At 46.8% G+C, this 15807-nt stretch overlaps 1 protein-coding gene across 1 annotated transcript in view; it reads left to right on the top strand.

Annotated features, from left to right (window-relative positions):
• The first annotated feature begins 409 nt into the window (after positions 1-409).
• MORC3 (MORC family CW-type zinc finger 3) overlaps positions 410-15807 on the top strand; it is a 40525-nt gene continuing 25127 nt past the window's right edge. Inside the window, exons 1-4 of the mRNA XM_018561487.1 lie at positions 410-512; positions 9693-9765; positions 12366-12498; positions 14506-14720. Of these exons, the coding sequence (XP_018416989.1) occupies positions 474-512; positions 9693-9765; positions 12366-12498; positions 14506-14720 (460 nt within the window). The 5' untranslated portion in view covers positions 410-473. The remainder of the gene's footprint in view (positions 513-9692; positions 9766-12365; positions 12499-14505; positions 14721-15807) is intronic.

Genomic DNA, 15807 nt, shown 5'->3' with positions numbered 1-15807 from the left:
GACAGTGATCACACTAAGAGGGACAGTGATTACATTCAGAGGGACAGTGATCACACACAGAGGGACAGTGATCACACTCAGAGGGACAGTGATCACACACAGAGGGACAGTGATCACATTCAGAGGGACAGTGATCACACTAAGAGGGACAGTGATTACATTCAGAGGGACAGTGATCACACACAGAGGGACAGTGATCACACTCAGAGGGACAGTGATCACATTCACAGAGGGTCAGTGATCACACCGCAGGCTGAGCTCTGCCCATGTACAGCACAGCACAGGCCACGCCTCTCACCCCTCCCCCGGCGCATGTCCGACAGCACAATCCTCGGATCAGCCAGGCTCAGCAGTCACGCGCCAGCACACGGACAGCGAGCGGCGTTTAGCTCCGCCTCACTTTTGAGGTCCCGCCCCGGAAGGAGGGTGGGCTTGACGGTCCTGCTGAGGAGCTCGGTGCGCCCTTACACAAGATGGCGGCAGAAGGGACGAACGGGATTCGTCTGAGTGCGGTGAGCGGGAAGAGGGGGGCCACCGCCGTGCTGTGTTCATGTGTTTGTGTCCGCCTGGTGCTCGGGTGGTTTTTACTGACAGAATTGGAGGCTTCTATGGCGTCGGCAGTGCCCGGAGCGGGGCCGGTATTATCACACGGAGTGGAGGAGACGAAGCAGCCCGGCTCCGATAGCACGGGGCGGCACGAGGCTGATGTTTACTGTTGCGGCTCCGATCCGGGCGGCGTGTGACCCGAAATGACCTGAGGGGACAGGGGGAGGGGGTGTTGTCATTGCTTGGTGGTTTGGGGCGGCTCGCTGTGTATGAGGATGGCGATGACTGCACCTAGACTGATGTAGGAGGATGGCAATGACTGTGCCAGGACTCGTGAATGGGGATGACTGTGCCAGCACTGATAGGGATGACTGTGCCAGCACTGATAGGGATGACTGTGCCAGCACTGATAGGGATGACTGTGCCAGCACTGATAGGGATGACTGTGCCAGCACTGATAGGGATGACTGTGCCAGCACTGATAGGGATGACTGTGCCAGCACTGATGCGGGAGGATGGCGATGACTGGGCCAGGACTAGTGAACGAGGATGGCAATGTCTGTGCCAGGACTCATGAATGAGGATGGCTAGGGATGACTGTGCCAGGGCTGATGCGGGAGGAGGGCGATGACTGTGCCAGGGCTGATGCGGGAGGAGGGCGATGACTGTGCCAGGGCTGATGCCGGAGGAGGGCGATGACTGTGCCAGGGCTGATGCGGGAGGAGGGCGATGACTGTGCCAGGGCTGATGCGGGAGGAGGGCGATGACTGTGCCAGGGCTGATGCCGGAGGAGGGCGATGACTGTGCCAGGGCTGGTGCCGGAGGAGGGCGATGACTGTGCCAGGGCTGGTGCCGGAGGAGGGCGATGACTGTGCCAGGGCTGGTGCCGGAGGAGGGCGATGACTCTGCCAGTACTGTTTTTGCGGTGGGCTCTGACTGGTGTATTGGCAATGTCAGGACAGGAGGGGTACCTGGTGAGGCCAATTCTAGATGTAACACTCTGGTAATAGAGGTTGGCTCCGCCTCTGGCTGTGGTTTTGGCTCCGCCCCTTAGTCTTGGCTCTGGCAGGCCAGTACACTGGGCTCTGGTTTGGCATTCATTGATGTCGCTGTATCAGGGAATGTAATTGGGAGCCTGGCACTGGCTGGACTGGGCCGGTACGAGGCCGCCATGTTTCCTATGGCAGGTTGCAATAAATGACTCCGCCCCCCTCCCGGTGTATTCTGTGTTCAGAGGTGTTTGTCCTTTCATTTCTCAGCGATTCACTTTACGCCGCGCAAAGAGCTGTCACTAACGGATTCCTATGTGGTGACATCCGCCTTTACTACCACCTGAGCAGGCTCTGTGTTGCACTGAAAGGAGCAACATCTGTATCGTCTTGGCTGTGGAGAGTCTTAGGAAGTATCTCCCGGTCCTGCGGCTGTCTCTGATTTGACTTTGAGCTCTGTGCAGCCTTGTTGGCAAAGCAATGAGCCAGTTCTGTGAAAAACAATGCCAAAATCCCAAAGTCTCCTCTTGTGCATCAGAAGTCATCTCTACACTGTAAACCTTACAGGGGAGTTGTCATCAACTGGAACCACTCCTCCGTATTATTCTGTACTCTCTTCACATGTTCTAAGTTCAATTTGCCGCAGCAGCCTTACGGGGGCCCCCTTCCACCCCCAGGCCCCATAGCAGCCACCAGGGGTACTATTGCTAAGGTTTTGCCAATGCGTCTGTACATTATACGGTACATGTCTGTACAGCATCCAGATTGCCTTATTGTCAGGATATAGAACTTTGTGGCGGGTCTTGAAAAATCCTTGTGGACTTCAGATGTGATGTAGACATGTTTAATAACATTACAGTCTCAGATGCAGCAAATGTATACAATGTAGCAATTTTGGTTTTTGACGATTGTCTTAACGTATTTCTTCTGTCATTGGTGTGAACTTTGTACCGCTTTGTGTGTAGAGCTGGATTAAAGTGACACTAAACTTGGGGGATAAGTCTTAAAAGTACATTCAAGTACCTTTTACTATTACCAACAATGTGGTAATTGGCAACCAATCAGCTTCTCTCTTTCATTTTCAAATCTTAACTGATCAAACTGAAGAGAGAAGCTGATTGGTTGCCATGCACAGCTGCTCCAGATTCTGTCTGCTCCAGCTTTGATCAATTCCCCTCCACCCTATCTTATTTGTGTATCACTCGGCTGTAGATCCTCAAATCATCTCTGAATTGGTGCTGACACTGTCCTTCCTTCTGGAGGGTGGCAACTTTTGTTCCCCATGGTCCCTGTATGTGTTGTAAAGTAGTCACCGCTCCAAGCTCGCTCCCGTGATGGACTACAATCTCAATATAAATCAATAAACTAAACAACAGATTGTAGTCCTATCACAGGAGCGAGCTTGGAGTGGTGGCTACATTACAACACACACAGGGACCATGGGGGACACAAGCAGCCCCCCTCCAGAAGGAAGGACAGTGTCAGCACCAATTCAGAGATGATTTGAGGAACCACAGCCGAGTGATACACAAATAAGATACATTTTCTGGTAATAATTAAGGTACCTGAATGTATTTTTAATATTTATCTCCTCCGTGTAGTGTCAGTTTAAAGGGAATCTGTTACAAAGTAAACGGTCTGTCATGGAAGCGGCCATCACTAGACTAGAGCCGGACTTACATCAGTAGAATCTCTTTGGGGAAAAAAATCATCTTTGGAATGTTCGTGTGATTTTCTAATAGTAGTTCTTCTGATGGGCCAAATGAATTATTATTGTTATTATACAGGATTTATATAGCACCGACAGTGTGCGCAGCGCTTTACAATATAAGGAAGACATTACAGTTACAATACAATTTAAAGACAAGATGGTTAGGGGGGCCCTGCCCCTGAGGGCTTACGATCTATAAGGATGATCATTTATGACCATTGTGAATAAAAAATGGAAGAATGGGAATGGTAACAGTGAATGTGGTTTTCATTCCGGAGACCCCACTCAGTTCAAGAATCGAATGTTCAAACCCAACAAAAGTTTCAATGACATTCATCCAGTCTGATGGCGTTATCCGGTGTTCAGACCAGATTTTTTTGCATGAGCGCTTATATGAAAATCTACCGGTGTATGGCCAGCTGTAGGCTACATTTACACGTGCGATGTAGATGCGTTTATATGCCTTTTAAAATGGTTTGCTAAACTCATTCATACACATCTGATGGTTTCCATTGGATCTGTTCACACTTTGCCTTTCGATTCTTTTATCTGCACTCAGTTTAGCTGCGTTTTGAATAAAGAAGTCGGGAGCCTCCAGGGATCAGTTTGAATTTTCAAATGCACCAAAACGCATGTAATCGATTTGATGCTAGGACTACCAGATGCATGTAATCACGTGTCATTTAACACATCTAGAAGCATAAACACGGCATGACAACAGATCATTCTCTGCATGTAGAGCAGAAAAACGCAAGTGTGAATGAAGCCCAAGGCATGAATTATGCGCGAGTCCCCTGGCGAGCATTAGCTGCATGGACAATGTCTTCCCTTTACCGAGCAATGGTTGTGCAAATGTGACCGAATCCGAGTGGTCACATGAGATTCGGGAACCTGACAGGCCCTGGACCCAGACAGTTTGCATCACGGGGCGGTGTTTCTGGTCACAGATTAGTATCCGGATTGTATGCGACCCAACAACACAGCACTGCTGCGTCTAACCGCAGTTCACCTGTATGAACAAGACCTTAAAGGGTAATTCCAACTAAATTACCCCCACAAATCTGCCCCGTCTCCCCACCCCCACTGGTCATACCTTTTGAGCAGAAGCAAACCACCCCCAGACAATGCACTGCAGCCCTGCATTGATCATCTAGCAAATGGGGAGCACTCATTGGTCAGCATGGTCACCTGACCAATGAGAAGTGCTTCTTGCTAAAATAACCTTCTCATTGGTCAGGTGTCATTGCCCTTTAATTACCAGCCGTGCAGCATTGACAATAAACCTTTTGGCTCATTTCCTGGCCTTGGACTTACTATGTTACAATCTGTGTAGAATGAACTATAGATATAGCAATATACAGGACACACACGAACCATCCTGATCCATCTGTATGCAGCCAGCCTGGCCCGTGAATTGCATACTTGTTGGCAGATCTAAAGGAGATTGTACAATTAGATTGTAACGTGTGTTGAGCTTAGGGCAGCTTCCATCGGATTCCTAATCCTTTAGGGCAGCTTCCATCGGATCCTAATCACACAGGTTGCTTTGTTCACATGGACAGGTATCTAGTTGAAGTATTTGTACAGGTCTGTGCATTGTACTGAAGAATGGAAGAAATGCTTTGTGTGGAGGAACGGCATCCGCAGCCCAGAAGCAGCGAGCGTCCCTGATAACTGAAGTGTAAATTACCTCTCGCAGACAGGCAGTCACATGTGCTTTCATTTTCGTTTCTTAGTCCTGCAGCTTGTGATGCTCAGAATGCAAAGCCGTCTATTATTTATTTATATGAGTCATCAAGGAGGGACTATGCTGGGGATTCTCATTGGATTGTGATTTGTCTCTGTTCTGTTTACATCAGTGAGCTCGGCAGCATGCAAATATCACACCGGCAGACAGGACCTTCCTGATATCAGTGCACGCATTTGTCTGAACCGAAAACGTTTCTTCACTTTAATGGCTCGGAATATTCCAGTCGTTGCCTTTTAATTATTAGGGCAGAGCACAGCAGCCATGTGTACGGGTGTAGAGGAGCAGATTTCACATGATTGCGGATGGATGATCGAAACATTACTAGGTCACAAAGAGGGGAGAATGGCGTGGCTCAAAAATCACTGCGGTCTACCAATGTCACGCTGTCTGATGTGGTAAATAAATACAACGTAGGATTCATGTTTCTATTGGACAAAGTTTTAAACTGCCCAACCTATTAGATCAGAGGTGTCCAATCCAAACTTACTAAGGACCACGCCGAGGGTTGTGACTCAGAGGCCGGACATAAAGAAGAAAACGAACCCGCAGTGCAAAGCTCGGGCCTGGTAATTATTGTAGTGCGATCACACACAGGGCACCAGGATTGTCATCAGTCCCTGCTTATGGCAATCCTGGTGTTCTGTGCGTGAGCACACTACAAGTGTCCGTAGTTCCTGTCCATTATATGACAGTCCTGGGGTCCTGTGTGTGACGACAATACAAGTGTCCGTAGTCCCTGTCCATTATATGACAGTCCTGGGGTCCTGTGTGTGACGACAATACAAGTGTCCGTAGTCCCTGTCCATTATATGACAGTCCTGGGGTCCTGTGTGTGACGACAATACAAGTGTGCGCAGTCCCTGTCCATTATATGACGGTCCTGTGTGTGACGACAATACAAGTGTCCGCAGTCCCTGTCCATTAAATGTAATGCCCTCACACAGTCAGTCCACACAGCGGAACTTACCAGAGCCACCGAGACCAGAGGAAAGAAGGAACGTGTGGCCCAGAAGGGAGGTGCGGGGTCCTCAGAGGGCGACCGGCTGGATTGCCGCTCCAAGTTTTTTCTGCCTGAGCGCAGATTCCTCCATTTATTTCATTATTCTTAACCTTTTATTACAGGTATTTATACTTTATTACAGGTATTTATTTATACAGCGCCAACAGTTTACGTAGCACTTAACGCAGTGCACAGTCACATCAGTCCCTGCCCTCAAGGAGCTTACAATCTAAGGTCTCTATCTCACACACATTCATACAGGAGCCGATTAACCCACCAGCATGTCTATGAAGTGTGGGAGGAAACTGGAGTACCCGGAGGAAACCCACACAAGCACAGGAGAACATGCAAACTCCTTGCAGCTGTTTAGCATTTTCTCATTCAACAAAAATTGGCATGTGTATGGCCAGCTTAAGGCTAGGTTCACACCAGATGCAGTGCGTTCCGGTCTGATTCTGGCCAGAACGCACTGCATCGCATTGCGGCCGGCTCACTTTTTTGTGGGGCAGGAGGGGGCGTGGTGGGCCATTGAAGCCACGCCCTCCAGCCGCAATGCGATCGGCTGCACGGGATCGCAAGGCACATAGTGCTTGCGGCATTTTGATCGCACCGGACCGCAGGCAAAGTGTGCCTTGCGATCCTGTACAGCCGATCGCATTGTGGCCAGAGAGCGTGGCTAAGGCGCCATTCACTTCAATGGCCCACCTCGCCCCCTCCTGCCCCACAAAAAAGTGAGCCTAACAAATTCTGCTGCAGCAGGTGTGTTGCAGTGCCTTTCCTTTCAGTGGCACCCCAAAAGTGTCTCCCGTCCGCAGTGTGATCGCCCGCACTGGAACGCACGCTACCGCAATGGCATCCGTACCTGTGCTGTGCGATTGCAAAAAATACTGTGCATGCAGTTTTATCCTGAAGTAAACTTTGTAGCACTCCATTTGTGTATTTTAGGCGGCAGGATTACCTATATACAGTATCATTGGTGTCGCAGTGCTATCAATGTAGTTTGCCTTCCTTTTTTAGAACATGAATCCTGTTTGAAGGCTTTTGGGGAGTTTGGAATGTGTCTTAGAACGCAGATGAAGTCAGTTTTATGTAATGTGCATAGGAGAGCGCACGTGAACATCTTACATCATTTGGAGATGAGCAGAAAAGAAAATTAGTAATTTGGTTTGAGATTTATGTCCTTGTGTTTAAATAGTTTTGCGCTTAGGCTAGGTTCACACTTGCACTACACGACACCTGGGACTTGCGTCCTGGAATCGTGCGGTCCTGTAAAGTGAACGCAGTGATTGCCACGCGGCCCCATTGATTTAATTGGGGTGACATCCGCGCGGCAATCGCAGAAAAAAGGTACAAGTGCCTTCTTTTAGCGACAAACTATGCGGCCTCTTTTTTTTTATGCCTTTGGTGGGAAACCGCGTGATCCCTTGGCTACTCCTGACCGCACGATTGCTGCATGGTGAGGTTTCGCCTAGGCGTGCACCTAGCCTCAAAGAGACAGTGTCATTAAACCAGTTAGAAACCTCAATATACAATATCTGACAAAGTGTGCAATATGTACTAACTGTACCACCACATGCACTGCCACAGGCCAGGCAGGCTTTTATTGCAGATGAGACTCTGTACTTCTCTTCCACAATAAAAGTTTGGAAATGTTCCTTTTATTTGTACACAGAGCGGTGTATGGCCAGTCCAGTGTACTATGTCAGTATGTCTGGGGTGCTGGGATGAATGGACTACCATGCACATGAGCAAAGTACTTGGCAAAGTTTTTCTGGTCCTTGGTTTCCGGCGTCGTACTATTTGATTGCCGAGTAGTGCGGTCTGGTATGCCATAGTCGTCGGCTCCCTTCAACGACCCTTAGGCATTCCTTCATAGTTTTGATGGAGACGAGAGTCACGAAGGCAAACATAATTTCAGGTTCCTGAAGAGGACGTTTACAGACATAACACAACCAATCAAAGGGTCTGGTGCCCATTAGGTAGATGGTGATCTAGTAGTAGCTCTCAAAGCTGATGCTGGTAGATCAGGAAGGGTGTGAATGGCGGCCCCTTTATTCCATTTTTGTATATTTATTTAGCTGTGCACACATGATTACCTATTAGCCTGAGTCTGCTGAGCCGAGCTCCCTGACACCTTTCTGGTGGTTACTGGGGGTTGAAGTGCTATGTATTACATCAAAGAATATTGGTTTACACAGCCTGTTGCACTACACTGTTTGCAAAATACAGCAAGGTGAGCCAGGAGAGAGAGCGGGGAGAGACAGCCAGGAGAGAGAGCAGAGAGGGAGGAGAGACAGCCAGGAGAGAGAGCAGGGAGAGACAGCCAGGAGAGGAAAGACAGCCAGGGGAGAGAGAGAGATCGGAGAGACAGCCAGGATAGAGAGGGGAGAGACAGCCAGGAGAGAGAGCAGAGAGGGAGGAGAGACAGCCAGGAGAGAGAGCGGGGAGAGACAGCCAGGAGAGAGAGAGCGAGGGAGGGTTTTTTTCGTTGGTAGATCTCATGTAGCTCGTCATTTGAATTGTGGACACCCCTGTCTTAGAGTGTGTCATGTGTCTCATTAGCAGGGCTTGAGAAGACGCCGGAGCTGGACGAGTAGCTTGCCGGCCGTTGTAATTAAACGGCCGGCCGGGAGCTTTACTTTCAAGTGATCAGGCGTCTCTAGAAACACCCGATCGTTGTTATAGCTGCACTTTTTTTTCATTATATAGTTTTTTTAAAAACCCAATGTTAACATAAATTACAAGGCTGTAGTCCGGTCATGCTGACTGGAGAGATGCCCTAAAATGTTTCAAGCCCAGCTCATTAGTCTTCTGCCCCTTATAATATAGGTGTGTTTGGTGTCTGTTTTGTTATTTTCTTATGCATTTGTGTAACCACCTTTCTCAGGAATATGCGATATGAGTGGATTTTGGCTCTGGTGGTTTAAAAAAAGAAAAGTGGGCTCAGAATGTGTATTTGCTCAAACCATTTACCAGACTGTTTTATGCCTGGTCACTGCAGGACCCATTAAGAGTCTTTGAATTATTCTGTCCAGGGAAAGTTTAGATTTGAGGACATCCTGCTCTGCTCTAGCTTGAGCCGTTGGGGATTTCTGATGGTTCTGCTAATTGAGCTGTGTTCTAGTGGGCAGGATTAAGTGTCTCACGTCTCATGCTGTCCACCACAAACAGATTTAAGGCAGATCGTTTTAATGTTGACTTGTGTATATGACTTCCCCCCCCATTCTCTCAACTCATTTTGGAGATCTTTCAACAAAAGTCGATTGAATTATTGACTCATCAAGCAGGGTGCCATTTCTTTAGTGTTTTGAGACACTAAGCCAGAGCAAGTATGCTGATTGTCTTCTGGCCTGTGTACTTTGTTTTATTTTATTGGTTTTCCTAATAGCCAGATATCCAGCATTTTTATTAGGGACTCTGATTTTTATTTTTTGATAGTTGCTGCCTTGTATTCCGTGCATATTACGACTGGTTGTTTACTGAGCTTGCAGCACTGTTATGCACATTCAGATGTTGGGAGACAGTCTTTCAGGTACTTGATGTAAAGTTCCAAGCTTGCACGGATTTGAAGAGGCTGAATAGGGGGACATATCTGCACTATTCTCATCATTTAAGAATGAATATATAGTCATGGTTGGTTCTTGTTTCATGGTTTATATAGAGAAAATTTACCTTGAACCTTTTCATGTTTTTCAGTTGTGCCCCAAATTCCTTCACACCAACTCCACCAGTCATACCTGGCCGTTCAGCGCTGTGGCAGAACTTATCGGTATGTCATTTTCTTTCATTTTTGTCTTTTTGCTTCTTTTAGTGTTCTGCTCACTTTCCTGCTTAGAATGTATCCCCGATATCTGAAAATATACATTACCTGGCCGGTTATTAGTAGGGATGCTCGGAGACCGTTTTTTCGGTATCGCGTACAAGTACCGATATTTATTTTTCCGGTACTCGCCGATCCTGAATACTTGTACTGGAAGTCCCATTAAGAAAGCCAGGCGGGATGTAATGACTTGGCTCCTGGCTTACTGATTAGGCAGGAAGCCGGGCGGCGTGTAAAGACTCGCCACCCTGCTTCCCGGTTAGCAGGGGAGCCGTCTCCATGCTTCTCATCACCAGGTGACGAGAAAGCATGAAGTCGGCTTCCTGGCCAATCAGACCGGCCGCTTCATTACACAGCGCACATCTTCCTGATTGTCCTGCTTCCCGACCAATCAGGAAGCCGGGCAGCAAGTCATTACATGCTGCCCGTACTCGTGATTGGCTCCCTCGTCACAAGATATGAGGGAGCAAGGAGCCAACTTCCCAGCTAATCAGGAAGGCGGGCAGCGTGTTATAACTTGCTGACCGGCTACTGATACCAGATGCTCAAGTATCGGGCTAGGTATCGGAGCATTTGGGCGAGTATACATTTTTTTTCCTTCCTTGTATTCCAAGAAGAAAGGTATTACACCTTCACCAAGTCACGTTTGGCTGAAATCTGGCCATACAATATTAGTCAGGATACCTGAGGAGAGCCAGCAGCTCATTGGCTGCCGCCTCTGTTTGCTCGAAGATTTTCAGACCGGCTCCTTTGATCAGCTGATCGAGTTTTCTGTCGAGAATGCCGACCCAGTCGAATTTGCCGACCTGACCATCTGCGTTTGTGCACAGACGGCATTAAGGAGGAAACGGCCATTTATTTACTAAGTATTAATTTCTAATTGTTAATTATGACCATTCATAATATGCCATCCGAGCCAGTAAATGATGGATGGCATTTTATGCACATTCACAATTAACATCGTAAGCAATTACATTATTATGTCGTTGCTTACGATATTCATTGTGAATGTGCATAAAATGCCATCCATCATTTACTGGCTCGGATGGCATATTATGAACTGAGCCCGCCTCAGCCTGGAAGGGGCCCGACAGTACTGTCGATCCACCCAGCTACGTGATTGACAGCTGGCTCTGCCTATCTAGAGGCGAAGCCAACTGTGCCCGCCCCCTCCCCTGTCCGTTCCGCTACTCAGCGCTGGAGGATTGGAGAGGGGAGGGGGGAATCCCTGCAGAGAGCGGTGACTTACAGTCACCGCTCTCTGCAGGGAGATGATCGGAAAGTGAGCGAGCGACGGTATCTGTTTTGCTCACTTCCCGATCTATTAAGCTGACGTGTGATAGTTTCATTGTCACACGTCGGCTTGAACTATGAGGATGAGTGAAAATAACTCGCCTCATAGTTCTCCTTTTAAGTACATCTCTGCAGTACATGCACATTTCCTCATGCTCTGTGCTGACTGAGCTGGATAATAGCCCCTCAGCACAAATGTCCTCACTAGGGATGCACCAATACCGGTATTTCGGTATCAAGTAGCAATATTTTTTTTTCGGTACTCGCAGATACCGATACCGGAAGTTCCATTCAGGAAGCCAGGCAGCGTGTAATGACTCCCAAACCCGACTTCCCGATTAGCAGGGAGCCGTCCCCATGCTTCTTGTCACTTGTGACGAGAAAGCATGAAGCCGGTTTCCCGGCCAAGCATGAAGCCGGCACCATGCTCTCTCGTCACAAGTGACGAGGAAGCATAGAGCCGGCTTCCCAGCCAATCAGGAAGCTGGGCAGCGTGTAATGACGCACTGCCCGGCTTCTTGATACCAGAAGTATTGGGCTAGTCATCGGAGCATTTGGGGGAGTACAAGTACTTGCCCGAATACTCTGCACCGATACTAGTATCGGTATCCGTGCATCCCTAGTCCTCACCTCAGAGTTGTATTGCTAAGGAGGGGGTGTCTGACCATTTCCATTACTGAATGCTGATTACTGAGTGCACTAGGTCTAACTGGTGTCCATTGGACTGCACAGTCCTATTTATATACAGTGCACAACTTCTGTAACAGGAAAGTGGAGATAATACTATAAACATTGGAAATGAGTAGCAGTATTTCTATAACTGTGAATCTATTTCCTTTTTTAAACAATATATTTAATTTACAAAAACAGTTTCCACATTTAACACATTATATTAAACATCCTATAAATCCGAACATAAAATCTTATATGTGTTACATATGCAGTTCATTATTCCATTACCCATTCTCTTCCAGATTAAAATACCATCATAACCACCTCATCACCCTCCTTTCATCTCCATTGTCCCCTTCCCCCACTCATTCCACAAAAGGGGACGTGAATCTCTATTTCTGGGACTTTAAGCTTTCGAAGACAAGGATGAGTGGGTCATTTTTTGGCCTTCCCCGTAAATAGTTGTTTTTCAGCAATAGAATTGTGAGCTTTGTCATTTCCACTGTAGCTTTCTTTTTGCTGCTGTAAAGCAAAGCTGGAAAATGTTTCACAGTGATTAGCATCGTTCTCTGATTTCTTTACAGATAATGCCTATGATCCCGATGTCAACGCCAAGCAAATCTGGATTGATAAGTCTGTTTTTAAACAAGAGATCTGTCTCACGTTTACAGACAATGGGAATGGGATGAGTTTAGACAAATTGCACAAGATGCTGAGGTAAGTGCTGCATTCCATTCATCTTTCTGAGGATAGAATTCCACTCTACTAACTGAGGGTATACTATTGGGGTTGTATTGCTGCACCTCTCTTCCTGTCAGCAGCACAGGAAGTCAGGGACTCCTTCTCTACGTTATGCGTGTAGTCCAATTTTAATGCCTTCTAAGTTTGGTTTTGTTTCAGCATTTTTTTTGTTCTGCTCACACATACCACTGTGACCTGTGTTTTCACCGCATGGCTTAATCCGGTTTACTGCAAGGACACAGAAAGCAATTGTTTTCTGTGTGTCCCACTCACACCACAAGGACAGTGTGCGGCGGAAGAATGCAGGCATGCTATATCTTTTTGCAGTTTGCTGGATGCCACCGCAGGTCACCACATGACAGCGCAACATAGGAGGAGCACCTAAATGGAGTGGCTGTCTCTGCTCGCGCGCCGTCGTCCCTGGCTGTCTTGTTGCCCCTAGATAATTTGAGTTTGAGACCCATGGTCTGAATGTTCTCAGATATGATGGTGTTTGTTCACCTATTTTATTAAATAACTCACCGTTTGAGAAATCAGAATTTGACAGGGCAATGTTGCTACACGTTTTTGCACGGTGGCAATAAAAAGCTGAAGTGATTGCATCACAAAGCGAGCTGCTGATTCCCCCTTTCTGGTTTTGTATCAAGTGCCAATTAGGAGGATGTCAGGCAAATCTCTCGAGAGAAGGTCATGCAATTGTTTGGCTCCTGGGAAATGTAATTCTTGCATACCATCCCTGTAAAGTGTGGCTCCTAGTTTTTTTTTTTTTTTGTGTTTTTTTAATAGATAAAACACCTTTATACTAAATACAGTACAAGGAGTATAACAAACTTTATTTATTAAGGATTTTCTTTTTTCCCTCTGTTCTGAAATTCTGTTTAAAGGAGAATTATGGGGTAAGTGTTTTTCCCCATAGTTCTCCTAAGGGTAACGGGAGGACACAAACTGGCGTCCTCCCGTCACCCTAAGCTCAGTATACCGCGAGCTACAGCTTGCGGTATACTGACACGCCGCAGCCGGGACGGATCCCGACATTACTGTCGGGATCCACCCAGCTGCGTGAATGACAGCTGGCTCTGCCCATTTAGAGGCAGAGCCAGCTGTACCCGCCTCCTCTCCCGTCCGTTCCGCCAGTCAGCGCTGGAGGATTGGAGCGGGGAGGAGGGGGGAATCCCTTCAGGGAGCCGTGAGTGACAGTCACAGCTCTGCAGAGATAGATCGAAAAGTGAGCGAGCGGCGGTATGTGTTCGCTCACTTCCCGATCTATTGAGCCTACGTGTGACAGTTTCATTGCCACAGGTCGGCTCGAACTATGAGGCTGCGTGATTTTCACTCGCCTCATAATTCTCCTTTAACCATGTTAAAAATCAATATTGTTGCAGTACAATATGCATAGTTACATTTGTTGGTAAGGTTGAATAAAGACACAGGTCCATCCCGTTCAACCTATGTTTGTGTGATGAGACTTAAAAAGCATGTCTTCTAAAATCATGCAGTGAGACGGAAAATCTTAAATGTAGTTTACATTATGGCGTTTCCAGTAGCTGATGTCTCCCTACAGCAGGGGTAGCCAAACTCTGGCCCTCCAGCTGTGGTGGAACTACTAATCCCATGAGGCATTGTAAGATTCTCAGAGCCACGACTCCCGGAGAGAGATGCATCGTGGGATTTGTAGTTTCACCACAGCTGGAGGGCCGGAGTTTGGCTACCCCTGCCCTACAGGAATCTTTGAAAGGTTTGTAAGCAGCGTGATTCAGCTTGTGAGCAACCACACAGAACTGAGAGAACACCGGTCACAACTTGGCCTTTGTAAACCTCTAAGTCTCTGCTCTTGAATTATTATAATCGCTAGTGCTATTTGTCCTATTTATCTGTATTCTTTCCCTTTGCGACTTGTGTGTGATCGCAGCCTCGCAGAGGTTGTCTTTATCACTAGTTTCATGCCGTTCATTGATGTTATCTTTGTTTTTATCTTTTTTTCAGTTTTGGGTTCAGTGACAAGGTTGCTGTTCATGGTCACGTGCCTGTCGGCCTGTATGGAAATGGGTTTAAGTCAGGATCTATGCGTTTAGGAAAGGACGCTATAGTGTTCACCAAAAATGACTCCGGAATGCACGTGGGAATGTTATCTCAGACCTATCTGGAGAAGATTAACGCGGAGCACGTCATGGTGCCAATTATCTCGTTTGACAAGCAAAATATCCTTTTGCGTGCTTTCTTCCCCATCACATGTGATTCTTCTACCCGTGTATGTTTAACATGTATAGCAGGTTCAGTCAAACCACTTGGGAATTTTCTTTACACACACTAAAGGGGGCAGGAGGCAAATATGAAAAAACATAAACCGTAAAAAGTAATTTAATCATTCCGTGACTTTAAAGTAGAGGTGCACCGAAATGAAAATTTCAAAACCGAAACGAACAAAAAGTCGAGCCGAAACCGAAAATGTTTTTTCTAACTTTCAACATTTTTTCAATATTTTATTTACTTTTTATAAACTTTTCATTTTTTTTTCAATATTTTTATTTTTTACTTTTACGGGCTTCGGGGAAATATTAGGGGTCTAAACAAACCCCTGATATTTCCCTTTTAAAATAGAAAAAGAGATTGAGAACACAGAGTCTTCAATCTCTCTTTCTGCAACCTCTGTTATAGATGAACAGGAATCCTCTATACTGAGTGTTCCTGTTCATTCATAACATGAGGACAGAGTGTGTTTACTATATCCACAATCATGAATGAACAGGAGGTGATGTAAATCACTTCCCATTCATTCAAAATTGAGGATATAGTCAACATACTCTGTCCTCAATTATTTACACTCAGCGATCACTGACTTCGGTGCATCCCTACTTTACAGTGAAACTAAACCCAATGATTTAACATTTTCCCAAAACCGTTACATTCAAGGCATGCCTCTGGTGATAACTAAGGAAACACCAAAAACAAGGGGCGCCTTCCCTAGTGTAGATACATTTTTATTAGACAAGCGGCAAAAGTAGAATAATACTCACAAAAGAGTAGATGACAATGCGCCATCAAAATCAAAGGTTGATCCTCATTTTAGCAAAAAGCAAAACACTGCATATGAGAGCTGCACAGATGGTAGTTCCTGTGTGCCAGCACAGTATGCCTAGGTTGACGTCCCCCCCTTCCTCAGAACCTGTCATCTACTCTTTTGTGAGTATTATTCTACTTTTTCTCTCTCTCTCTCTCTCTCTCTCCCTCTCTCCCTCTCTCCCTCTCTCCCTCTCTCCCTCTCTCTCCCTCTCTCTCCCTCTCTCT

The sequence above is a fragment of the Nanorana parkeri genome, unplaced genomic scaffold (genome assembly GCF_000935625.1).
Source record: "Nanorana parkeri isolate BGI_ZX_2015 unplaced genomic scaffold, ASM93562v1 scaffold527, whole genome shotgun sequence".
NCBI lineage: Eukaryota > Metazoa > Chordata > Amphibia > Anura > Dicroglossidae > Nanorana > Nanorana parkeri.
This window is presented reverse-complemented; position numbering and strand designations above follow the sequence as displayed.